General features: G+C 44.2%; 1 protein-coding gene across 1 annotated transcript; it reads right to left on the reverse strand.

The window, feature by feature from the left end:
- Positions 1-899: 899 nt before the first annotated feature.
- On the reverse strand, positions 900-26,083 carry arfgef2 (ADP-ribosylation factor guanine nucleotide-exchange factor 2 (brefeldin A-inhibited)). Its single transcript, XM_079178470.1, has 39 exons — positions 25,803-26,083; positions 24,038-24,068; positions 23,434-23,557; positions 22,446-22,592; positions 21,217-21,396; positions 20,643-20,961; positions 20,357-20,515; positions 20,081-20,205; positions 19,111-19,244; positions 18,281-18,515; positions 18,036-18,135; positions 17,441-17,580; positions 17,165-17,273; positions 16,883-17,072; positions 16,635-16,746; positions 16,340-16,545; positions 16,098-16,182; positions 14,289-14,460; positions 14,001-14,152; positions 13,781-13,909; positions 13,471-13,629; positions 12,011-12,158; positions 11,506-11,602; positions 11,353-11,393; positions 11,096-11,265; positions 9,673-9,824; positions 9,345-9,517; positions 8,223-8,383; positions 7,954-8,084; positions 7,524-7,653; positions 7,241-7,376; positions 6,704-6,842; positions 6,369-6,426; positions 6,093-6,201; positions 5,705-5,844; positions 5,358-5,535; positions 4,989-5,127; positions 4,208-4,325; positions 900-2,630 (listed from the first exon to the last, which is right to left on the reverse strand). The coding sequence occupies exons 1-39, from the start codon at positions 25,981-25,983 to the stop codon at positions 2,466-2,468; spliced, it is 5,574 nt and encodes a 1,857-aa protein (XP_079034596.1). The 5' UTR covers positions 25,984-26,083; the 3' UTR covers positions 900-2,465.
- Between the last annotated feature and the right edge of the window lie 164 nt (positions 26,084-26,247).

Consider the following 26,247-nt stretch of genomic DNA (forward strand, 5'->3'; position numbering starts at 1 on the left):
CCGCTTTACTGGCTAAAACAAAGGATGTGAAGAGGTCTCCATGGTAACCTTTGTTACCCCCAAAATGTAGCGCGCTTCAGGCCCACGAGCAGTTTGAGCACAGCGCCCCACTGTGGACATGTTTATACTGAAACACTGGAAATCCCTGGAAAGAACCAGAAACACAAAGTTGATTAATTGAAATTAAAAACGACTTGCTGTGTGAATAAGTGTACTCACCGACTTTGCTATGAAGCCCCTCAATAACACGTTGATTGCACGCAGGTGGACTTCATTTAACTAATTATGTGACTTCTGAAGATAATTGGTTGCACTAGATTTCATTCAGAAGCTTCATAAAGGGGATATTACATATGCACTTTGCATTTTTGTTCATTTTCAGGATTTTTTTGTCATTTCACTTCCCTTAACCAATTTTGACTATTTTGTGTAGGTCCATTACATTACATAACAATCCATTTTAATTCTAGGTTATACTGCAATCAGATTTGAAAACACTTGCAAGGCACTGTAGGTCTCATTTGTGTAGTTCCATTACATAACACAGAAATATAATTATATTACGCAACCAGCTAGGAAAAAAACAACAAAATGGGTTGAATACTTTAGGCACTGTAGGTCTCAGTAAAGCCTGGCAGCATGAAAACATGCAGAACGAGAACTGGCTTTAGTGCCCTTGAGCAAGTCGTATATTGACTCGTGGCAGCAGGGAGAGCACAGGTGTAACATAACATTGATGACGGTAACAGCCCCAATAAGCTCTACCAGCCTGTATGCACAGCACCACAGCCATTCTTAATGTTAGTACCACCGTCCTGTTTGACAAGTCACAGTGTTCACTAGGACTTAGCTGTGGACGATTTAAAACCAAATCAATAGTCACTAGAGTGGATCAGAATTCAGGTTTATTGATTATTTCACCAAATGTTTGGAAGATTACATCACAATATTATGTATAGAACCGTATAGCACTTTCATTTCTATGTATCTTACATTGAAAACTTTACAGTCTGCTTTTTTCATTTACTGTATGTATGTATATATATATATATATATATATTTATATTTTCCCTAGCTTTAGGGAAGAATAGACATCCATAGTTGCGAGGGAAGGAATGCTTCTCAAAAAATATTTAAATGCACTTTAAATAATTACATACATCCTCCTTTTTAAAAAAAGGCATGGAATAAACTACTAAGGATCCAGAGATTCCACTCTGTAGATGCGAGTTTTGGTTTTCGCTCCGTTCCTGAACCTCTCTGTGGTTGAACTCTTACTGTCTAGTGTGACACGACACTGACGGGCGTTCCAACCGCCCGGAGCCAGTTGATACACTGCTTGGCTTTAATACATGAGCAAACGTCAGGTAACAGATGTGCAAAAGAGTGTGGGAAATACACAACCACTGTGTCACCTTACAGGCCCAACTGATGGATTAGTGGAGGATCTTATGAGCCAGCTGTAAATCTAAAGCGAGGAGGAGTCGTCCATGTTAAGCCCTTCAGTGTAAGGCTTACTGGGCCAATGAACAAAGGAATGCATGGCAGAGGGAAGTGGGCAGTTTTTCAACCAACCCTTTCATTGTAAACCAGCAATTATCCTGAACAAATAATCATGAAACAAATTAAAGCAAGTGAGAAAAATAAATAAGTAAAAATCTCATTGACAAAGAATTATAAAGACAACAGGACGGCTGCGTCACAGAGAGCAGAGAAGTCACAAACAAAGCCGCAGGAGATCTTTGATAGTGTTGTAAGAGATGCAGAGTTGTTTCAAGTCTCTTTAAAAATGGTAATAGCTGCTGCTGAATAACACAGACATGAGAGGGAACACAGACATTAAAGTGACAAACAATGCTTTGGGATGGGCATCGATACACAAGTTAGCACAACGTATTCCGATTAGATCACCAAACTCACATTAAGGGCGACACTGATGGTGTCATTTTCTGACAGGCACAGGTGGCCGAGAGATTTTCCGCAAAGCCGCAAATGTAAAGTTCATCGAATTCACCAGTATCGTTCATTTGCTTTCAGCATGTACTTTTTTTGTTAAGTATTTGAAAAAGAAAAAAAGAAAAAAGTCAGAATCAGGTACAATAACAATAAATTATTTGTTTACAGTTCTTTTCTTGTCATTACAAGTTGAGATGACTGTCAGGGGGGATGATGAATGACAACAGTCAGCAGAGAGCGCCGGTCACAGTGCTGTTCACCCCCGAGAGACAGAAGGGAGGAAGGACAGGGTGAAGACTTCTCTGCAAGCTGAGTGCAGTAGAAAAGCTGAACACTGTGATGCAGACTCCTGAACTGACACCGAAGAGCTACAGTCTTATTGTCATCACCCTCTGTGACCGGCTCCAGTCCAGAAGAGGGGGTAAGTTCTCCCATGTGTCCACCTGTTACCAATGTCCGCCCGCCATCACTCTCCATCGCTCCATCCGCGGTCCCAGCACCCGCTCGTTCTAGGATGCGGGAGTTCGGGCCGCCGTCCCCTCGGGAGCAGCGATGTGGAAGACGGAGCCGATGCGCAGGAAGAAGCGCCTGAGGACGGCCCGCAGCTCTGGGATCAGGTCAAACTGCATCATTTCACACAGGTGGGGGTAGTAGCAGGACGCATGGGGCTTGAACTGGAGAGGAAGTGAGAAAACATACATTAGCACCACGATTTTAACCAAGTGGTATACTGTGTGTGCTCTAAAGGGACATATCACGAAAAAAAAGTCACTTTTTCCAGAGGTGAAACTATATATTTCTTACAAGCCAATCAGAGCAAACAGGGCTGGTTTTTGGGAGGGGTCTTAAAGAGACAGGCGCTAAAACGGAGCGTTTCAAACAGAGGTTGAATACAAGTATATATTCAGACAATATGAGAAAAATTATGTTTTTTTTAAACATTAGAGCATGTAAACATGTTCTAGTTTAAGCCCCAAATACAAGTATGAACATAAAAATGAGCATATGTCCCCTTTAATTCCTGCTAACCAAAGTATTTGCTAAATATGTTTCCAGTGTAATTGGAAATGTTTACAATATACAGGACAGGAAGGAGGAGCGCTTGTTCTGGGTATTGTTGGCCCCGCTGGGAGGCCAATGAGTTCACAGCAGGGTGTTAAATGAATGTGTCAGGGGGAGATTTCTGTCTTCACTGATGCATATTTTTGCAGCTCTTAAGGGCAATTTCGTTGAATTACGAAATTGGATTCAGGCAAATAAACACAATTTGTGTAGTAAGGATTTGTTTTTACAACTTGCCTAAAATTCACAGCGGGCCTTGCACAAGAGTCTGGTGCCGGCCAGTCCACGTTAAAACAATACTGCTCTAAGTTTTTGTTGATGCAGTGGTTAGTGTGGTATTGGCTTTTCTTTTTCTAAAGCTGGCTGCACGGCGCCAACATTTCCTCCTGCTTCAAGCTGCATGCTGGGTTGTTTTCTAACGAAACAACTTCTACAGTTTTAGTCTAAAATGCCCAGGAAAGAAACCCTGAGTCATGGGCTGCATGAATCATTGGTGAATCATAGACTCACACAGAGTGCATGATTCATAGGCGACAGCTCACAAAAACATGAAATCAATACTAAAGGAAATATAAAAGGGTCAAATACATTTTTGACCCCCGTCCTTTTTAACTAATGGACCTTTTATCAACTCCCCATGGTATCTTTTATTTCTGATCGTGGTTCAGATTTAAATCACAGTTGGCCGTATTTATGATCCAGAGCTGCATAACGTTTGAGTCCTGAAGCACACCTGCCCAGCCTCGATCAACTACTAACGTTGAGTTGGAAGTATACTCTGTGTGTGTGTCATAGACATTATCTAAAGACGGACCACATGACAGCTCCCCAAAAGCGAAGCCAAAACACTTCGATCGGTCATAAATCCTGCCCCCTCCATGTTAGTGGTCAAACTATTTCTCCCCAAAGATATTTTCTGTCATTTTAGGTCGTCGTTATCACGCTGATGTGTGTTCAAGTGTTTAAATCAGTTATTTAATGTTTTAAAAACAGTTGTGATTGACAATCGTTCATTGAATCGTCATTGCTGCGACTCCAGCCCACCCGATCTCCAGAAAAACTCAAGATGGCAGCTCCCGTACCCGGGATATTTTGGCTTCACTTTTGTACAGTGGGAAGTAGAGAAGCATCGTCCATTCATATCTATACAGTCTACATGGTGTGTGTGTGTGTGTGTGTGTGTTCCTGCCTTGTCATCGGGCAGCCGTAGCGTCCTGGTGAGCAGCAGCATCAGCAGGCTGTTCCAAGCCTCCCTGTGGCTCTCTGAGGTCAGACTGATGAAGTAGGCCAGAGCTTCACTACACACCCTGAGAGAGACCACACACACACATGAAAGATTATAACACACACACACACACACACACAACACTGACGTATCTCCACCACTGAAGAGGCAGAGGTGGTTGGTCTGTACCAGAGCTACTGCAGCACAATCATGATTATCATTACGGTTACTATAGAAGGCTACACGTCTTGAATTAAAGCACCAAAACCAGTTATTTAACGATGAACGCCACACATACGTACTCTTGATGTAATACATGAGTCAACTGCTGCGGTGCAGCTGCTCAGTGAAAAACACAAGGTGATTTGTACCAGGCTCTGGCATGCCAATACATTCTGCTAAATACACACACACAGTGTACAGTTCATAAATATATAATGAGTGTATGAGCCATGTGTCAAAACAGCTCACCCAACACTGAGCAAACGCCAGTGCTGCACTTTTCTGCAAGGGACACAGCTGGTGCTTATTTATCTAAGGTTCAATGTTTAAGCAAGCAATAACAAACTGGGAACACCTTGGTGTCAGCAGATTAACGGTTTGTTTTTTTACAATGCTTTTTCTGTTCGATTAGAAAAAAAAAAGCATTTTGTAACGATACGTCTGGTGATATATCTTTCTTATTGGTTTCTTATTCTTATAAGTCACACAAAAGACCAAAACCGTGTCCGTATGTTGTACTCACAGCAGCAGGCGTGTCTGGATGTCCGGCCACGAGGCCAGCAGCTGGAGGTCAGAGTACATCCTGAACAAGATCCTCAGGCTGCAGGCCAGACTGCTGGTCTCCTGCTTCAGCAAGTTGGGCTTAGATTTCCCTTTGAAGCCTGAGGACAAAAAGAAACAGAGACTTTTTAAGGCAGTGAGGTTAAACAACATATTTTAAAGACACAAGGCTGTCTCACTCACAAGAGACCGTCTGTCTCATAACTTTGACATGCTTCTAAAACACTCTCTCGTACACACTGTGTACGTCACATATATAGAACAAATGGAAAAGACAGGGAGATAATTAAATGAACTCAGCTGTCCCGGAGGACCTTTCCTCCCTATTTACCTGCCCTCCACAGCGCTGTCCTCTGCTCGTTGTTGGAGTTGAAGTCCTTGGCGAAAGTGTGCGACTCCAGCAGGCAGTCCAGCAGCTTGAAGAGGTGTGCAGAGGTCATGTGTGTGTACATGCCTTGTTCTGAGCCCGCCTCGCCTCCCTCAGCCTCCGACTCCTCCAGAGCGTCTCGCTGACGGGAGGACAGTTTTAGACAACTTTAGCCAAGTATAGCTGACAATTTGAGATGACACAGGGCTGTGCCTTTAAGCCTTTATTAGTGTGTGAATTATGAGCTTTCACTTTTGCCAACACAAAGGGCAACTTCACAATCTATCAACACAGTAGCTGCTGTAACTTACCTGTGCAGCGGCCATGTTCTCAGCATCCTCCTTCTTGCTGGTTGCTGGGTAAAACACAATGTTGTCTATGGTCTGGATAAGTTCAAGCTGTACGACACATTTAATCAGCAGCCCTGCAAACAGCTTCTGGTCCGAAACTCCTTTAGAACAAAAGAAAAAAGAGACATGATGGTAGAACTGACTTTGTAGAGGGCAGTTACACGTTGACAGTCAGCGACAAATATGTGATGTAATCGTTTATTTTATCTATTTGTTTTTCAAATAGATGTTCAGGGTGAATTTGCTCTTTGCAGTGGGTATGAATGTGTGTGTGTGTGTGTGTGTGTGTGTGTGTGTGTGTGTGTGTGTGTGTGTGTGTGTGTGTGTGTGTGTGTGTGTGTGTACTCACTAGCATTGGACTTGCCCTTCCACGTGTCGTCGCTGGACATCTGGCTGTGTCCTCTCTCAGACAGAGCTCTGTCGTAGCTGCTCTGGGACAGGCTGTCGAAATCAGCATCCTTGAGCCAAACGGCAACAAACGACATGGACATTCACAGGTTAGTGTCCTTCTGACACGGTGGGAAGGTTGGTGGGAAATATAGCAGCACTTTCACTGGCTAAAAGCAGCGTATCGTGTGCTGTAATTATTGTCAAGTTATAAGAGTGTATTCGTTTATTTTCTTACAAAATGCTTGCCATCTGCAGTTTCATCTTCCTGTCCAGCCGGTCGCCAAGTCAACAGACTGAAAAGCAAACAGAACGGCAGATCAGGCGTGAGGTGATAACTTACATCCTGTCACAGAAGCACAATAACCTTCAACTACATCAGCCTCACTCTTCCCCATTATCTTCCCTCTGAGATGCTTTCTTTGACTTTGAGTTTTGTCTTCCAAACAGTAACTATTACTTTAACATCTGTCTGAATGAACGCTATCATCAAGACGTTCCAGTGCAGTTTCATTAACATTTTTTGAGCCGATGGAATTGAAGCGAAGTTGAGTGCAATGGTTCAGGACTTACGCGTGAGGGCTGGTGTTTTGGAAGATCTCCAGCATACAGGAGCAGGTGATGTTCCAGACCTCGGGGCTGAACTTCTCCCCGTTCAGGATCACCAGGTTCTCCAGACAGTTTGTCCCCGACCGAGCCAGCTGCTCGTTGTCTGTGAAGGAAAGGTTAATGAGCACCTTTGGAGAAACAGACAGGAGTGCCAGCACAGGACCAAAGCAATGCACTGCTGTGGATGGAGGCAGCAGTTAAATGTATTTTAGACAGCTAAAAATATCAGTTTAAGTGCTATATTTATATATATATATATTTATATATATATATATATATATATATATATTATTTTTTTTAAGTGAAACATAATGCATAACATCATTTTTGTATATACCCATAATGATCTGTAACTAACTACAAACTAGCAGTTCAGCGCCTATTCTGACACAGCGTAGTGGGTGTTACCCCTCTGCCTTGAGAGCATTATTTGCTCTTTCTCCGTACAGTTGAGTATTACAGTGTTCCGCTTCGCCTGTCTTAATGAATTTGAACACCCACCTTGCCTGACACACCACTGTAGCTGTGTGAAAATGTCAGCCAGCAGGATTTCACTGAGAGGCTCATAAAACTGGGTGAACACGTCACAGATGGCATACAGAGCGTGGTTACATGTCGTCGTCATCCACTCGGTTTTCTGGAGGCAAACAAGAAACATATGTATGTTAACGTACAGTTTCTGCCTCTCCACATCACAAGAGAGGATATCCTTCAGATATCTAAGTGGCTTGTCGAGACACAGACAACCGTGGGACTTGACGGCCTGCTACCAGTGACCTCTGACCTCTGTCTGCTGCTCGGGGAGCTTCATGTTGTCAAAGATGCGGAAGACGATTCTGAAGAGGTCGTGCCACCAATGCTTCTCGAAGGTGTGACCGTAGCTCTTCATGATCTCGAACATGACCGTGAGACCTCTGTCGGAAGCAAAGACAAACAGTTCACACATCAGTCTTGTTGCTTCACAGCTCTGCATCCAGCAGGAGCAGAGAGGGCACGATACGGGATCACAGGCTCAGTATGGGCTCGTGATGCAGTCTGACAACACTTTGTTGTGTTAAATCCTTCTTTTCTTTTTATATGTTTTGGAAGCAATCGGGGCAGGTGAAGTACTAGCATTAGGGGGGGGGGTGGAGGTGAAAGTGCTTAAAATTCAAACTAGTCACCACAGTGAAATGACAGGATGAGCAACACTCTACGCTGAGCTGTTCATCTACCTGGTCCGGACATCCAGCTTGCAGCGGTTGATGATACAAGAGAGCTCGAACAGAATGGGAAACCAGCCCCGGACCCACACCCGATCACCAGGGGCCACATTCATGTCATCACTGGTGTATTCCCTCAGGGCCTGGACAGGGACACATGAAGTGTAATGTTACAGAATAAGGTTAAAAGACATCACATAGTGCTATTTGCAAATGATAGATAAATGCCATTATCGTGTCACATTACTGCATCGGTACAGACACAACTCAGTTGTTCCCACCTGTGGCCTTTCTGAGACGTATTTAGCGCAGTGACGTATGAGTCTGATGGCCTCCATGCTGGTGTCAGGAAAAGCTGCGTTGCAGACAAACTCCGACAGGCACTTCACTGCATCTTGGAACGAATCGATAGCAGCTGCAAAGTGCTCCTGGAAGGTGTTCACTGAGTGATGAAGAGAGGGAACGAAGATAAGAAAACAAGAATGATTTGATCGCTTTATGAGATCTTAAGAAGATACTCTATGTAACAATGTGCATGTATTAAATCATCAATGGATTGTAACGCAACTTATACAAACTGAGACACTCCCTGATTTTCTCGGTTGCCTGTAAATCCCTGTGGACTGATATAAATGTAAAGGACTCTGATAGTTTTGCTGGGAAAAACCATGTTTATGCGTGTGCCTTGCCTCTTCAGCGCCTCTATAGCACCAACAGCGTGTAGCTAACATAGAAAAATACTGTCTTGGGTGGAAAACGTCAGCTAATTCATCCAGACTCCCGGAGCAGATCTGGCTGGTAAATTGGCTAGCTTGCCGGTTGTATATCACGTTAATCAGCTAACGTTGTGAAGCAACCAATGGCAGATCCACACAGCAAAGCAAAATTAAAGCTAGCTGGCTAAACTTAGCATGCTCTCTAGCGTTAGCAAAATACTGTCTGAAGGGATGTATTGGTTAACTCGCCTGCCCTATCAATTCACCTGTGTATTATTATTATTATTATGACAAATGGTGTTGATTTTGCTTTCTGAATGCAGAGAGCAATGGAAGGCAGGGGCCGGACAACTAGCTAACTTTAACCTAGACTAAGCTGGGGTTAGCCAGCTAGTTGTAACTTCTACACGGCATGGATCTGGTGTTGGTTGCTTCGTAACAAGAACAGGACGCTGACTGCAGTTCACATTAACGGCCACCGGTGTCAATAACAACAAGGATTTTCTGAAAGTTACATATAGCGCCTTTAAATCTCACCTAGTCATTAATTCTCACATTTTTATAAAAGCTTAAGCAAGACAGAGGATCTGTCTCGCCGTCAGCTGAGCAGTTTGAAACAGCACAACCTCTGTCACAGTTTTTGAGCCAAAATGGCTGCCACGAGGAGAGCGCTGCAGTCATACTCACTGACAATGTGCCCAGTGGTCTGGAAGGCCAGCTCCACGATGGTCTCATCGTGGTCGGAGGCTGCCTGGTGAAACACTGAGAAGATGTTCTTCCAACCTGAACGGATGTTGGCCGCCTGGGAGTTAACCATCTGAGCCACACACCTGATCACCATGTCTCTGATAGTGGGGGACCTGGGGGGGGAGGGGGCAGTGTTATCTATCGTAAACAACCCATTTGTTCTCTGAATCATTCTTACTCCTATACAGCTTATTACTATAAATATACAGAGGCCACTTGTGTACTGAGAAAGTACGGTCTCTCATCTGGCCTCATTATAACATATTACCTGTTCTTCTTCATGATGTGCTCAAAGGGCCTGAGGAAGTCTTTCTGGAAGCGGAAGTTGGCCAGCTCTCCTTTCTCCAAGAACTTCATGGAGAGTTGCCTCAGTGAGTCCACAGCAAAGATGGCTACATCCTCATTGGGGTTACAGCCCACCTAGAGGAAGACACGACAGTCATGAGTGGGGCTCAGCTATTAGCTCAGCTAATCACTATGATTCGTTCCTTTCCAAGTTTGGCCAGTTTGACCAGTTTGGTCAACAGGTGTACTATACACCCTAATTTAATGAACATTTATTGTTTGTTTGTTTTTTGGCCACTTGGGGGCAGGGCAGCAAGCTGTAAAAGCAGACAATTTGACAAATGTTAACAAAAGTTGGTTATTTACTCATCCAGCACACACAGAGCAACATCAGCATTTGTTTAGCGCTGTGTTTCTGGCTAACATTCACTCCGATTGTACGGAATAATTACACAGTGACAGATCTACAATGGCTTTACTGATTCACTGTTCCATCCATTTTGGGATCTTTGTACCTTTGGGATTGGAACAAACAGCTATGCATGTGTATTTACAGTGACACTGCATGGTAGATTAAAAGCTCTACTTGAACTTGTGTGTCCAATCTTAGAACTAAACATGCCCCACCTAAGCACATTAAAATAAATGACAACGTCGTGCAAACTCACAGCCTGTGTAGACATAATTAAAGAGCCTTTTTAAGTCCCTGTAGCAGTAATAAATCAGCAGGGTGCCACAGTGTCATCCCGTTGTTACCTTCCTCACTAATTATATATATATATATATATATATATATATATATATATATATATATATATATATATATATATATATATATATATAAAAAAAGGTTACAGTGACATCACCCATTGGATCGTGGACTACAGTTTTGAAGCATCGAGTTCGGCCTTTTGGCCGTTACCATCTTGTTTTTTTGTGTCACGAGTGGGGTGAGCCAAGCACACCCGAACACTGAATTTGACACTTTTAGCCAACCAGAAAGGTTACAATTAACTTTCCTGAACTAACTTTCCTGAACACACAGTGAAAGGGTTGAAGTTGTAAGACGAAAACATGGACGATGCCATAGTAGTAACCTGCCAATCACAGTAACCCCGCCCTAAAGCATACTCTGCTCTATGGTCTGTTTGACTCTAAATGGACCATCATTAACTAAATGAACATCTTGCTGTGTTGAAGAAGACTTCAAACTAGAGATTGAGACCATAAACTCATGTTTACTGAGGTAATAAATCAAGAGAGAAGTAGACTCATTTTCTCATAGACTTCTATACAATCTGAATTATTTTTGCAACCAGAGGAGTCGCCCCCTGTTGGTCAGTAGAGAGAATGTAAGTTTAAGGCACTTAAGCACATTGGCTTCACTCAGACTTTAGTCCACTGACCTTGTTGAAGTGGTCTCCTATGACCTGCCAAATTCGAGACCACTGCAGCCTGATGCGGTTCATGTTATAGTAGGAGATTTCCACAATCTTTTGCAAGCTGAACATCCTCGCCTGGTGTGCCGAGGCCAGCTCATCCATGGACACCGCGCACAGCCACCGCACAAAGTCCACTGGAAACAATTAACCAGCAACACGCCATGAATAACTTCTCTTTCTTTGTGACGTACACAAACGGAGATACTGAACACAACACTCACCAATCGCATTTCCATCTAGTCTGGTGGAACCAGTGAAGATCCTGCAAAGATAAAAGCAGCTTTAGTATTTGTAGGGAACAGAACCTTTCATTCATCATGAAGGGCTGCATATAGATGCATTTACTATGTAATTAATGTCCTTTAATGCCTTACCTGTCCACAGCTACCACCACACTCTGAGAGCTGGTCTCTCCTACTGACTCCTGGATGTGAGCCATCTGTCTCTTGTCCTGACTTCCCACCAGGTTACCTGCAACATCAAACATATTTAACACAAGCTAAGGCATACAGTCAGGCATCACGCATACAACTCATGAACACACAGTGAACAAGGTATTAATGCAGAAATGTATGTATGTTTGCTCCTATTTTAATTAAGAGCACTATTGTTTAACATAAAATAGCTGCTTTGGATTCAATAAAGTTAACATTGGCTATTACTTTAGAAGCACAACAGTAACTTGTAGTTTTGATGAGAATCCTCAAGATAGAGACACAGTTTATATATGATTATAAGAGTTAGGGGTTGAATTGTGAATAGAAGTTATACTGTGCGTGCGTGCGTGCGTGCGTGCGTGCGTGCGTGCGTGCGTGCGTGCGGGCGGGCGGGCGGGCGGGCGGGCGGGCGGGCGGGCGTGCGTGCGTGCGTGCATCTTACCGAGGCCCAGGGGCATGAACTCCTCTGTGCCGGAGGGTAAGCCCCTTATGCCGGCCTCCTTGTCCCGGACCACCCCTGAGATGTAGCGCGTCTTTACCCCTGTGCCGATCAACTGGGCGAGCTCCAGCTGACTGATGCACCTCAAGATCTACAACACAAAGACAGACGCCACAAACAACTTTTAGGGGGTTGGATGGTTTATTTACTTTAGAATAGCTATGATCTTGTACGTCATTACGAAAATGAAACTGAGAAACAAGAATAAAGAAATAAAGACTTTGGATCTAAAAGATCAGTACCTCTTCTATTATTTAGCGATAGTAAGTCAATTGTTGAAAACCTATTATTATTTTGAGACTGCTAATATTCTGAGACAAGAAAGTAATTATTTTAAGATACTATGTCATTATTTTGAGATACTGAATCGTTATTATTATATATTATTATATTGCAATACTAAATCATTATTGCGCAATACCAAGTCATTATTTTGAGAAAGTTTGTCATAATAATGACTTAACAGGAGTTTTCATTTAGTTTTTGGTTTTGCTGGCTAGAATGAGCTTTCATAGAGAACAGTTTTGATCATGTTTATATGAGAATGTCATCCTCGATCATAAATAGGCTCTTCTATTATTAAACTCGGGTGGCGAGAACATAATTCACCAGGAGCCTCTCAGTACGTGTCCTTGGTTTGGGCTGAAAGTTAACTACAGATGAACACACTGAAAGTTATTTATGAAGCTTCCTACACCGAGACGGACTACTGCTAGGACTGTTCACTGTTTGAACATACTCTAAAAAAGTGAATTATGATCACACACTGTAGTTCTCTGACAGCAATATTCAGTGGGATGTTTCAAAATGCAATTTCTTGTATGTGAAGGATTTATGTTTGCAGGCTATTAATACACTCTACTAAACTATATATGTCATATATAAATATATGTGACTGCAAAGAAAATCTAAATATCTAACCATAATCATATTTATTCATTTCCCAATAATCCACTCACAATAGGCTGTAAGTAAACACTGGCAAGCCACCTGTGCGACTTTAAGAATAGAAGAAAAAAAAAATATATATATATATATATATATAAACAAATTGTTGGTTCTGACAGACCCCAATTATCAATGTTACAAAGCTGCATTAGTTTGCGATGTTGAATTGTATTACAATAAACTGAGGTTATAATGAGTGTTTTTAATAGTTTGTCTACACAATACAGCCTTCAAAGTGACCATAAATTCAAATCAACACGTCTAAAAGGGAACATACACAAAGGTTTTGCAGTGCTGTTGTTTTATACTGCATTAGTTTTTATCGAGGTATCTCTTAATAAACTGGCAGCTGAGTGTATGTGCACGTTATCTTCTATCACGAGGTATTAGTGAGATCCAATAATACTTTTCCTCTGTGCTACTGCTGCTCATAAACCCTGATAGTAAAGACTCACCTCATGCCAGGAGTTGCCCAGGTAGTTTCCGTCTGTGTGGGCCACAGTGATCAGGGTCTTGATGGTGTCAATGTTCTTCTGCTTCATCTCCGTGATGCTGGAACTGGCCGTCAGCAGGGTGAACCTGGCCAAGGCTTGGACGTACGCGTCTCGCTCCAGCTACAGACAGGAAGGCCAGTTACTACACAGTCGTAGTTTCACGCTGTTTTAAACACCAAGAACGCTGAGCCAATACAAAAAGAATTATTGGCGGATCATGTGACCAGCTGAGAATAAACTAAAAATACACATAATTGACAGATCACCAGACCTGCATGTTGAAGATGCTGGCGATCCTGATGGCACATCGAATGCCCTCCAGACACAGTGAGGCCACCTCTGGGTCGTCACAGTCCTGCAGTCCCACGCTGAACGCTGCCAGCAACGGGGTCCACGCCAGCTACAACAGACAGAAATTATTATATTATTCCATTTCCAGTGCGTCCACAGATTGTTACGTTGCCTCTCTGCTTCAATCTAATCAGTAGTACCTTGAACATGGGCCTGACATGCTCCAGGTGTGTGGCGCTGAAGAAGGGGGCCTGGGCGTGGCTGACAGCCTCCATCAGAGCTTTGGCGGTCTTCGCCATCTGCTCCATCTCCACGTTGTACAGCAGACGCCGCTGCTTCTCACTGGCTACATCTGGACACAAGAGGACATGGGCGTTTCGGATGTTTGTCATTAAACGGCTAACAGTGTCACAGAGAAGGACACCAGCCAGTGTGATGTTTTATTTCAGCGAGTAAGCCTCACGGAAAGAAGGGAGGCAAGTACTCACTCTGCTTGGTGGACTTTGGGGTGATGGAGATCTCTTTGCTCTCCTTCATGGCAATCTTCTTGCCTGCGATCTCATCGTATATGGAGGACAGATACTCCTCAGGCAGGTCCTTGCTGTCGTTGATACCGCGGTTCATCTTGATGTACTGCTCCTTTGTCATCTTATTCTTCACCTACATAAATGAAGGAGATTGAGAGAGGAAGTAGGAGCTCAGTTCAGCTGATTTACTGCACACACAAAAAGAGTGATGTGTTGGATTTTAAAGTTTTTTACTCCTTTGACTAGATTATTACTGCCAACATGAAAAAAATAATACATATGGGCAACGTAATAACTATTACAGGCTGTCATATCACACTGGTCTGGATCAGGAAGGTACAATAGTGTGTTGCTGCTGCTCTTTAGTCTTGCGTTGTGGTGCTGTATGGAGTAGAATGCAACTTTTAATTTACTGCAATAGACTTTAGAGCTGTAAATAAAGTTATGTCACTGTCTAATATTGTCTCTCTCACTCTCACACTCTCACACTCTCCCCCCCCCCCCCGGCTAAACTCTGCACGTGTGTCACGGTGTGCCATATTTCACACCTGCTTTTCCCAGACTTTAAATTTCAGATGCAATTTCCTCTGTCATGGCGACCTGTGAGCTGTGATAAATCAGATGCAGCAGCTATTTGTCGAGGGCTGAGACGGATAAGAGCCTGCTGCTAACGCAGAGGACTCTGGTGAAGAAACGCAGAGTCGTCCAGCAAAAACGTTGAACCTTGTCGGACTGTTGCCGAAACGTAACGTCACACGGCAAGGCGCTGCTGTGCCCGACCAAATACGAGCATTCGCTGGTAGATTAATGTGTTGCGTTAATACGGTTTGCCTGGTGATTGGAGTGTCATAAAATAAATAATAAATCCTGTCTAAGAGCGTTATAAACTACTGTACAGTGTTTTGGTTCTTGATAAGCCTTAAAGCACACAGGTCCATTACTCAAACGGGACTTCCTGCATCGTATTTCATCGTCTGGGCAGTAGCTGAAACAACAGCCCTCCACCAAAGCCTCCACTTATTTACTTTTAAATAAAAACAGGGCTGTTGTTTTTAAAGAAGCACTGAGAAGCAAGTGAGAAAAATAAATTTGAGTCTGATGTAAATAGTTTTGTCTCCTGTGTTTATGATTGTAGAACAGGTGAGGAAAAAAAGGTTTTGCCTGGATAGTCTTTAATTTCCTTTTGTTTGGCGGGTGAATCTTTTGTTGTGTTCAGGAGAAGTTTTCAGTGTTTGTTGTTGTAACACTAATTTCGGCCACAAGAGGTCGAAGTGCACCACTGTCTTATGTGCTAGATAAGACCAAAAGTATTTATGCTTTCTTCTTTCTTAAATGTCTCCATGCACTCTAAACACATATGTTGTGTGTAAGCAAGTCATGTAACATTACTGTCATGTCTTTACTTTGGATAGAACGAATGCTTTTAGTTCTTTTATCCTGATAACTAAAAAAAAGGCAACTTACAAAGATTACCATTGAAGAATCTTTTTTTTTGCCAACCAATTATTTTTTCTCACCTGCCCCTCAGAGCCTCCGTAGATTTCATCTGAACGTCTCAGAATACATGTTGCATTTGTCAAAAAAAACATGAATGTGTTTTTAACGGTGCAGCTTTTCTTCCAATTAACCTGCGTAAAACCGTGGTGTGATCCTTGCATTAATAACAACAAACGCTATGTGAAACTCAAATAAAGATCCTTCCACAGAGAGACGAGACACACTCGCATACTGGACGATACACTGGCCCACATATAGTGATACCGTTCTCACCTGAGGACTGTGCAGGTCTGTGGTGAGCATAATGATGGAGTACGCCAGCACGTAGGCAGTGTCTGCACTGGCAAACAGGGTCTGTCTACAAAAGTGGGCACATCAGGGAAACAGTTAGTAGTTTGCTTGCTTTTCAATCAAACGTAAACCTTTGTGACTAAGATTAAAAGACAATTTGACAAGCACCAGCCAATCCCTCCATGCCCTGATATTTCAGTAGGAACTCTGGAGGTGGGTCTTACCCCTGGTTGCACTCTAAGTATCGAGCAGCAAACTTCTCCATCAGCCTGTCAATCTTCTGGGCCTCACCAGGCAGCCTGAAGCCTTCCAGGAACGCTCTGAGTGCCGAGACAAAGTCCCGGCCGCAGAAGTCCAACTGGTCCACGTAGCAGTACATCACTTCTATGTTGAACTTGATGTTCTCGCCCAGGAACTCTCCAACCTGGGTCTGTGGATGCAGAGGGAAAGTGGCTTGAAAAACAGCTTTGTTGCCTGAGAATACAGTGTTGTATAATTGAAATGAGTGTAATCCCTCACAGTGTCCAGTCTGTCCTCCTGGTGCAGGAACTGGGCGATGTCCTCGGCTGCGGAACCCAGCATGCCCTGGTCCTGCAGGTACTGGATACCTCGCTTTGGCTTCTTGTTGAAACTGGGGAGAGAGAGCAGAGGAAAACAATCAATGTTCATCTTCTCTAAAGTATTAAATATAAAAGGTGACAATATTCCACTCTGTTCCATCGATAACAGCTGATCCTGAGTAACCAGGTTGAGAAAAAAGGGCTCACAGTTCGATGCCGTGCTCGATGATGTCCTTCTGCTGTTTGATAACCTCGTACTGCTCGGGATGGTCCGCCTGCGACAGCGCCATGCTGGAGGAGACGGTGGAGTCGAGAGAACTGATGCTGTCTCGACGTCCCGCCAGCGGCTCCGGGAGCTTCAGCTCTGCTCCGTCGCTATCGGACGGATGCTCCTGGCCTGCAAACAGGTCACACGCGATACACATGTTTAGACTCCCTCCCCCTCTCGTATGTATTGTTCTACAGATTTACTGTACGCCACACACTTACCGAGGTTAGCTTGAAGGTTTGGATTGACATACATGTCTTTGCTCCACTCCACCATACACTTGAGGATGGACACCAGACACTCCAAACCCTTTTTACGTAGGCTCAGCTCCTGTGGGTATTTAAAAAATTATCATTTACACATGATATGAATAGTTATGTAAAATGTGAAACACTGAACCACCTGACCAGAAAGATACCTCCTTAATCAAAACGTGTGCTCCTATGGTGTTGATCTTTATATTATGCAACAAAGGGACACTGAACCCTTGATTGTACCTGCAGAGGAGTCATCCCGAGCTCCTGACCACTCCGGCCCTGAGCGATTTTAGAGAGGTCGCTGACGAGGCGCTCGAAGATGTTTGCTGCATTCAAGTCACAGTCGTAGTTCACGTAGATGTCAACCACGCACTGGGCATCTGGGGGGAGGAAGTACATTTCTTAAGATACAGCAGGGTGATAATGCGATCAGTAAATATAATAATGACTTGATTTGCAGCACCGTTTTCCTGCACGGAGAGAATCAAGATGGCTGCTCAAATGCCGGGCCACTTATACCAAAACCTGGCTAACAATGAAACTTATTTCACGACCTTTGTGTTCAGTGCATCTCTGAAATAACAACGTCAGAATCACTCCAGAGAAAAGACGGCATGGTAGGATGATGCGCAACAAACACTGCTGTAGCGCCAGTGTGCATGTGACTCATGCTGCTAGAACACACGATTACAGCTACAGCATGGTCATGGGAAAACATGAGAAGCAGCTAGAACCGTGAGAGTTAAGCCCGTTACAGACTGCATTTCATGTCTGACAGGGCCGTAGTTTGACTGTGTTTGCATAATTTCTTAGTCATGCGTCAGTGGATTTGTACCTGCACAGATGCGCGTTAGTGTCTGGATAACCATCCACTTGTGCTCAAAGGAGCTGGTCGAAGTCTCCAGGATGGTCAGAAAAATCTCCCGGAAAAACACCTGAGGCGAAATGGACGAGAGAGATTAAGTGTCAGTGTGACTCTTTGATCAAACGAGCTGCAACAGGTACGTTTCTCTCTTCGGTCTAAGATGTGCCAGACAAACTAACTCAGCACAGCCTGTTGCCGTTACTCTGCGTCTGTACCTCAATCTGCATCTTCAGGTGGACCTTGAAGTGGGAGAGCAATGTGAGAAAGATAGCCAGCGAAAGCTCAAAGACCTCAGGCACAGAGGAGACGCCGTTTTTGGAGAGCGCCACGCACAGATACTGTTTGATGGCGTTGACGAACATCTCGTGAGTGCGAAACACCGGCCCGGCGCCCTGCAGCACGGAGAGCAGCAGCTGCAGGGACACAATCTTGGAGCGCAACTCATGGGACCTGCAGAGGAGAGGGATTGTTACACTGAGGAGGCATATATATGGTGTATATAGCAACATTCTCAGTACATATAAATGTGCCTTAATGTCAATAAATAGTGTTCCAGTTTACTCAACTAAGTTGAGAGAAAAATAAGATACTTTGGTATAATGGTGGTCCGTCGTATTTATTTATTGTAGGTCAGACTGACTTCTTTGTGAGCTTCTTCTGGGCTCAGTTTACTCTGGCCTATACACACTGACGGGCTCAGGGTCTAATGTTACAGTAACTAGAGACGACAGCCACACCACGATGGAAAAGGGCAAGCTAACCTGTGGAGACTGAGCTGAAGCCCAGTGCGTAAGCCAAGGGCCTCTATATTTGTTTGGGCAAACTGTTGCCATGTAAAAAGACCAAAGGTGTGTCAAGGAAGGTTTTCAGAGTACAAACGTTGGTGATTTAGGATGCGTTTTCCCACCATCGAATGAAAAACTTAAAAAAATATCTTCACGGTGTGATGTAAAACAGAAACGTGGCCGAATGAGATAAAGTAAAGCAGACTGGTTGTTGTATAAGTAATCGTATATTTAGAGGTTGCAGGAAACAAAGCACTCACTTTGGGTCCGGAGGTCCTTCGGCCAGAGGCTTCATGGAGAGTTTGCACAGAGAGCGGAACACCAGAAAGGCGTCTTTCTGCAGGATGTGAGAGAACCGGGCGGCACCGTGGGGTCCCTGCAGGGCCTCAGCATCCTGAGACAGATGAAGAAAGTCTGCCTTACTTTTTATGCAAACAACACGACATACAACACAACATAAAAAAAGTTCAAATAGCTCGGATTTGTTTGGCCCTAACCTGCTTCTGTGTTGAGACCACAGAAATAGAACAGATCTAACTGTTTGCCTTGGTCATTAGACTAGTACAAAAGAAAATGACTTTTCTTGTTCGGTGTTATGGTGTCTGTGTGGATGGCTGGCTAGTTAGCTCGGTATCTTGACCTTCTCCAGAGTGGCGAGGAGTGAGGCGGAGTGCTGCCGCTGGCCACCAGCGAGCCAAGCTAGCTAGCCGTCTGCTAGTTAGCAAACTAGCTCGCTAGGTAATTCCACCATGCTTCAATGATACACTTGTTGCAGGAAATGAGCTGAACAAAGTTGTCACTTATCAGGTGACAGCAATGTGCTTTCGACGAGAGTGTGTGTATGAAGCAATAAGTTGATAAATTGTACTTATTTACTCTGGCTCTCTATACCCGTCCTACGACTCCACTGCTCGTTTTAGTCAATAAAACCTCACCTCAGTGAGTCTGTGACTTGCCATCAGTCAGTTCCGTTTATAAGGAAGTTAGCCCGCTACAACGGCTCACTAGTGTTAACCAGCCGGTAGGGGCCCCGAGTGATTAACTGTTTAACTGTTTCTGTAGCAAAAGCCATTTCCGGCAAAGGGCTAGGCTAAAAACAAACCTAATCTAGTCTGTTGCAGGCCACATTTTGGTCTTTGTTTCGGCTCAAAAACTGACATTTATGTAAAAGTTTGTTCTTATTTCGAACCTGTACTGCTGTTTAATAACTAATGTGTTAACACTGCTCACCAGCATATCTGTGGAGGAAACAGAAGAGCGGTCCTCAATGATGCCGTTCATCTGCTGACCCTCTGTTCTGACTCTGGGGGGAGCAACTTCTGTGTCATCGACAGGGTGGGCTGGGTGCTCACCTCCTGGAGGAGAGGCCACAATGGATATTATCAGGTCATGACCATGAAAGAAAACCAGTCGCCAACAAGTGTATTGACATTTATCAGAACATAAGAGACAGAGGATGTAAATGAGAGAATAACTAATACACAACATAGAGGAGTAAGTTCTGACCTGTCCCACTGAGCACCTGTGTTGGCGGTTGCTCTCCCTCCCCTCCTTCAGTCGCCGCTGACTCTGGTGGATTTGGATTGCTCTCTGGTTTGTCCACTTCCTCAGCTGGCTCAGCTGCTGCAGGAGGGGTCTCCACACCTTCATCTTCAAAAACGGAATCTGATGAAATTAAAAAAAAAACAGAGTATGAAGATTAAAGAAGCTAATATGTGAATAACTTCACAATCCACAGGTACACCTTCAGATTTTCCTTAAAGATTTAGAGGGAAAAAAAATTGACACATACCTCTTGATGGCGTGACCTGTTCCGCTCCTCCATTCATCGGAGCGCTGTCGCCCTCAGGTTCTCCATTGATCGACAGTGTGTCTGGCGCTTGGTCCTGGTCCAGGTCCAGGTCAGGGTCTGGCGGTGGGGGCGTGGAGCTGGTGGTGTTGGTGGCAGTGAGGTCCGTAGAACTGGCTGCCGGGGACGGCGAGCCCTGGGGCTCCGGGGTAGGCGTCCGGTCAGACCGGGGGGAGCCAGACCTCCGATTACCCGGCACTGGAGACGGGTTCTGCTGGGGCAGACGAAGCCGGTCCTTCTCCTGCTCCTGGGCCTCCAGAGCCTGTGGGGGCAGCAGAAGGAGAAGAGGAGCCATGTAGATGAATTATTTTATAAAAAGTGAATTTAGATGTCAGGCCATTTGGAAAAATTGGGATAAAAATAAATTGTTGAATATTATACCAAAAGTCTGACCGGCTGTTTCAAATCAAAAACCAGTGGTGAGCCTGTGATTCCACATTATTTCAATTAACACGTCAAGTTACAACCTCTACGATCAGTTGTATGGACATAGAGTAACAACATTAAATGCACTGACAGCCTGGTTCTCCATGCGTGTGAAGATAACGTTGAGCATCTGTGTGAGAGTGGCCTTGGCCGTGGTCTGGTTGATGAGGTTGCGGCTGGCCAGGTAGATGTTGTAGCAGGTCCTGACGGTGAGCAGCACCGTGCCCTCATGAATCTCTATGTGCGGGGAGGTCACCGCCGTCAGCAGGGCCTGGGCGGAGGGAGAAGGAAGTCAAGAGTTATCAGGCAGGATGTCTTGTTTAGAAGATGCTGCCGCTGTACCTGCTGAGTCACCACTCGACTTCCCTATAAAAAGGCGCGTAAAAAGCTGCAGCAGTGCAGTTGTCATACTCAAGTTACTCAAAAGATGATAATTAAAAAACATGATATATCATTTTGTGTTTCAAGCTTGTATTAGTCAGTGTAAACAAACGTCACAGACATTCAGGTCTCATTCAGCGGTCACTGTAAGACAAACATGTGGATTATCTGCTATGAATCTTTTGTCAACAGTGATACAATGGAGTGCTTCTTACAGCAGGAGAGACTTTGCCCTTGCCAAACAACCAGAATGTGTATTTCATTCAGAAAGAGGAAACTTCAACAAGAGGCAGCTATGAATCACACCAACTGCGCAAACACGAGGCAGGTTGTCAAGCCAAAAAAGTGACCAGGAAATGTGAGAAAAAAAAAAATGTGAATAAGTGTGCACTAGTTAAGATATAAAATATGATCAACGGCACTTTGATCCTTTCTCACAAATCCAGAAATGAGAATCCTGGATATTGCAGAACAAAGCTAGTGTGAAATCTGTTCAGAAAGGAAAAGGAAGAATTGAATCAATCTATGCAGCTTTTCTGCGCTTTAGATTTACAAATGAAAGATGTCAGTTTAAAAACACTTTAAATCCTTTTTGAAAAACGCTGCAACAAGAAATTCTTTAGTTACATTTTTTGTGTGATTATAGCAATCAAGCATTAAATGATGGGTTTAAGTGGCTGACGATGTGACAAAGACAGGCATGGCATACACATATTTTTTATATTTAAATATTCAGTATTATCAAACTTTTCTTAAAGCCTTGCTTAAAAAAAAAGATTTAATGTGCAGAAGCAGATTTTCTCCACTGCTGTGAACCGTGACAGGACGATGTTGTTTATGGAGGACTTAAGTGTCTCATTCCTCTCGGCTGTGTGACAACAACACTGACAGCTGGAGGATCTGGAGGCTGCCAGATGTTCGGTGAGGCGACGCGTATACCTTGATGATCTGTAGCTGGACACCCTCGTCGGTCTGCGGGCCCTGGAAGCAGTTGCAGACAGTCTCCATCAGCCGGTCGATGAGCCTCTTGCCCGGGGTTCTGCTGTCCGGGGCATTGCCTGTGATGTGGCCGTACGCGATCAGCTTCTACCGGGGAGGAACAGTGCACAGGTTAGAGCGGCAGAGCGAGTGTGGAACTCTCTGAGCAGGTCGGGGTCTTGTATTATTCAAGCCCAGTGAGTTTAGGGTTTATTTCAATGTTTGTGTTTCTAAATTATGAGTATGCGAGAAAATCATTTGTTATTACGGGTTCATTTGATCAAAGATGAACATGTGTTTAAAAGAAGACTACACAGACAGAGATATCCTGACCTTTGGAGTCAAGTATGGGTAAAGTCCCAAAACGCTGGGTCCTACATTTCCCATAATGCAGCTATAATAATATTAACAATAAAACTATATTTTAAGAGCATCTTTCTAAACAAACCTACAAGGTGCTTTACATAGGTAAATGTAGATTAAGACAAGTAACACCAGGAAATTACAGGAACAAAACCCACAGCAGGTACACAAGATGTAATACAAATGTGAGTCTGAGTTTGTGTGTGTGTGTGTGTGGTCCTTCAATAATTAATTTTCATTCCAGCACTAGCACACTGAATGCAGGCTACTTAATGGATTATAACCAATGTGACCACACAAGTGTAGCTACTACGAAAAGCTACAAGCAGATTAAAGGATGGCTTGTGTGCAGGCTTGTGTGTGTGGAATGTAGAACCATTGTTCCAGGTGAACTTCAGGAGTGTCAAACAGGTGTGACAAGATTTCCCCACCACCTGCTAACCAGCAAAAGATGGGTAAAACAAGCAATAATTAGCTGGTGGTGAGAAAGTGAAGCAGAAGATGTTGAGATTATTTAACTGTACTCGTGTGTGCAAGCCTCTGTGCATGTGCATGTGTGTGTGTGTGTGTGTCAGTGAATACTAACCTGCAGACAGTCCAAAGAGGTGCTAACTATCCGGGGGGACTTTGACTGACAGGCCAACTCGAAGGGCAGCACGTATTTGTCCGCCTCGATGTAGTTGGCTCTGGGTGGGACCACGGTACCATCCCTGCAGGGAACGAGGGGAGCAAACAGCTGGGTCAACTAGAAACACGGTCCCATCGAGACTTGAAATGGCAACTCCAGTAGATGTGAATAGATAACGTGCTGCGGAAGCATTTTACTGTACATCTATATCTTCACAGTGCAGAATTTGACTGAGCTTTAAACCTTAGAAAAGAAAAATAACGTTGAATAACTGTTTGCCTATAGCAGCAGAAATAAATATATATATATTTTAGCTGAAGGCTGTTTGAAGTGCTGCTGATATACTCCAAAGTAGCAGTTACAAAAGCAAAATATCACCTTAGTCACAAATCACAGAGAGCAGCTGGGGTTTACTGCAGGCTGCTTCAGGGCAAACCTTAACTTGACTTCTTGCCCCGCAAGAAGAAAATAATAATAATCACAAACTAACTGCTGCGTGTGCATTCATTCACTCATTCATTAATTCATTCAGGGAAAACTGTGTGTGCATAACAATACTTACTTTTGTTTTTCGAGCTCTGCCTTGATTTCATCTATGGAGGGAGACACAGGAGATGAAATGTTACTGGAGGCTGAACTTTGACCCTTGGTGTGACATGATTTGACCGTAGATCTGGGAGTTACTGGGCTAATCACACATCTGACTGCAGAAGGACCCGTTTTTCTTTCCTTGTCACAGTATACTATTGTATATTGAGCAGGATTAAATCTAAGACGACCCCCATGTTATCCCTCAGATATTTGGTCTCTCTCTTATTACCCGCATCCCCATCTGCTCTGCTATCAGAGGCTTTTCTACCTAAATCAATATCTTCATACTTCTTTAACCGGCATTGATCCGTCCATGTACACACACTACTCAGATACCCAGTGTCGCAGCCTCCAACAGCGAGCAGTGGTGCGCGTTCCGCCTGATTGCGACCAACCAAATCGATTCGCTTCACAACCTACATGGTGGCGGACACTACTGCACTCGAGCGGAAATTAGCTTGAGTAACATTCACCACACATGTCCCAGTAACAGTGGTGAATGTATGACTTGTCATTTTATGTCATAAAAATGTGTCAGCTCAGTTCCTTTCTCAGCGAGTCAACGCTGGACCAAATGTAGAACGTTATTCATAATACTCGTTGCCTGGATAAGCTCGAGTGTTTCACTTAAAGAAACAGCAGTTAACAACTAACCTCTCTTTCCACAGTATGCATATTTAATCATGGGGGCAACAGATGCAAAGGCCTGCAATCCACAGCGCAACAACTTTGATATATGAACAGAAGAGCATTGGGGAAGATGAGATGTTCTTGTATCTGTAGTAAAACACCAGACAGTAAGTCAGGTTGACAATGCAACACAAACACCCATAGGTAGTGAGAGGGGTCGAAAAGGAGTGTTGTGTTCTACTGGCATCATGAATAATGAGAGAGTGTCACTGGCAGACATAGCAGCTCTAACACACAGACCCATCAGCCCACCTCTCACGTGGTCCTACACTAAACTATACCTTAATAATGAAGCACAACTTCACAATTTCTCAATTACCTGCATTGAGACCAAGAGAGAGGCACTGTGTAAAAAAAATAATATGAGCTAACTGTATCAGTCAGTACCACTACCACTGTACTATACGATGTACTTCATTGTGTACTTAGTGTCACAAGCTTTTAACGCCTCTATACCAACAAGATATTGTTCAAATTTCACAACAATATGACAAGAAGGTGGGTGCACACAAATGAGCAGAAATATAAACAGCAATATCACGATGAGGTGAGGAGCCTGGTCTGCGTGTGTGTTGGTGTGCAACACTATCCGCGGTTGTGTTGAATGGAAAAGCACGGGCGTCACAGTATCCTGGAGTTGGGTAGCATCCTGTGTGTCTGGGTGCAGAGCAGGACTGGGCTGTCTGGCTGGGTGACAGTGCTACGTACAACACTGGGATTGGTCTGTTTGGCTATCTGACCTAGCCGTAACTAGCTAACGAGAGCTATCCATTAGCTTGTTCAGCCGCCGACGTTGACAGCGGTGACGGTGGCGTTAAGTCATGATGTAAGCATCGTAGAATGAACAATAAGACGTGAGAGTGATGCCCCACACACATAACGCTGTCTTGTAGACGCCAACGGTCAGCTAAACAGACGGCGAAGGCCATTCAGATGCTAACGCTAGCGCTAGCTAACTGGAGACGTTAGCTCTCCCTCGGCTCACTGAAGCCCGACATAAAAACACGGCGCTCGGAAAAAATAGTACACAAAACAAACCCACTTACCAAGCGCCACCTGACAGGCTTTTCGAAGCTGGCTGTTCTGGCTCCTCTTCACCTCCTTATCCGAGAGGATTTTCTCCAGCGCCCTAGACAGAAACATGCTCTTGGTTTTACTGTTTTCAGCCTTCGAGTGTTGCTGTTGCTGCTGCTGCTGTGGTGGCCTGTGTTGTTGTTGCTGCTGCATCTCTCGGTCTCGTTACCGCTACTCTCTCAGGCCGTCATACTCGGCCTGGCCCTGGCGAGTAAGCAGGTGTCAAGGAAAGCTAACGAAAGCCAGGCTAGCGGTGTCAGTCAAGTCGAGTCGCTACCTCAGCTCAGCGCCGCCATGCTGGTTACACGTCATGTCACGTGACTCCCAGCTGTCTGGGTTTTGACAACGGCACCCTGAGGAGTTGGTGACCTCCCAAATGGGGTCAAATAGTTCTCATAGTTAACGCACGAAACCCTG

The sequence above is a fragment of the Pholis gunnellus genome (genome assembly GCF_910591455.1).
Source record: "Pholis gunnellus genome assembly, chromosome: 2".
In the NCBI taxonomy this organism is placed as follows: domain Eukaryota; kingdom Metazoa; phylum Chordata; class Actinopteri; order Perciformes; family Pholidae; genus Pholis; species Pholis gunnellus.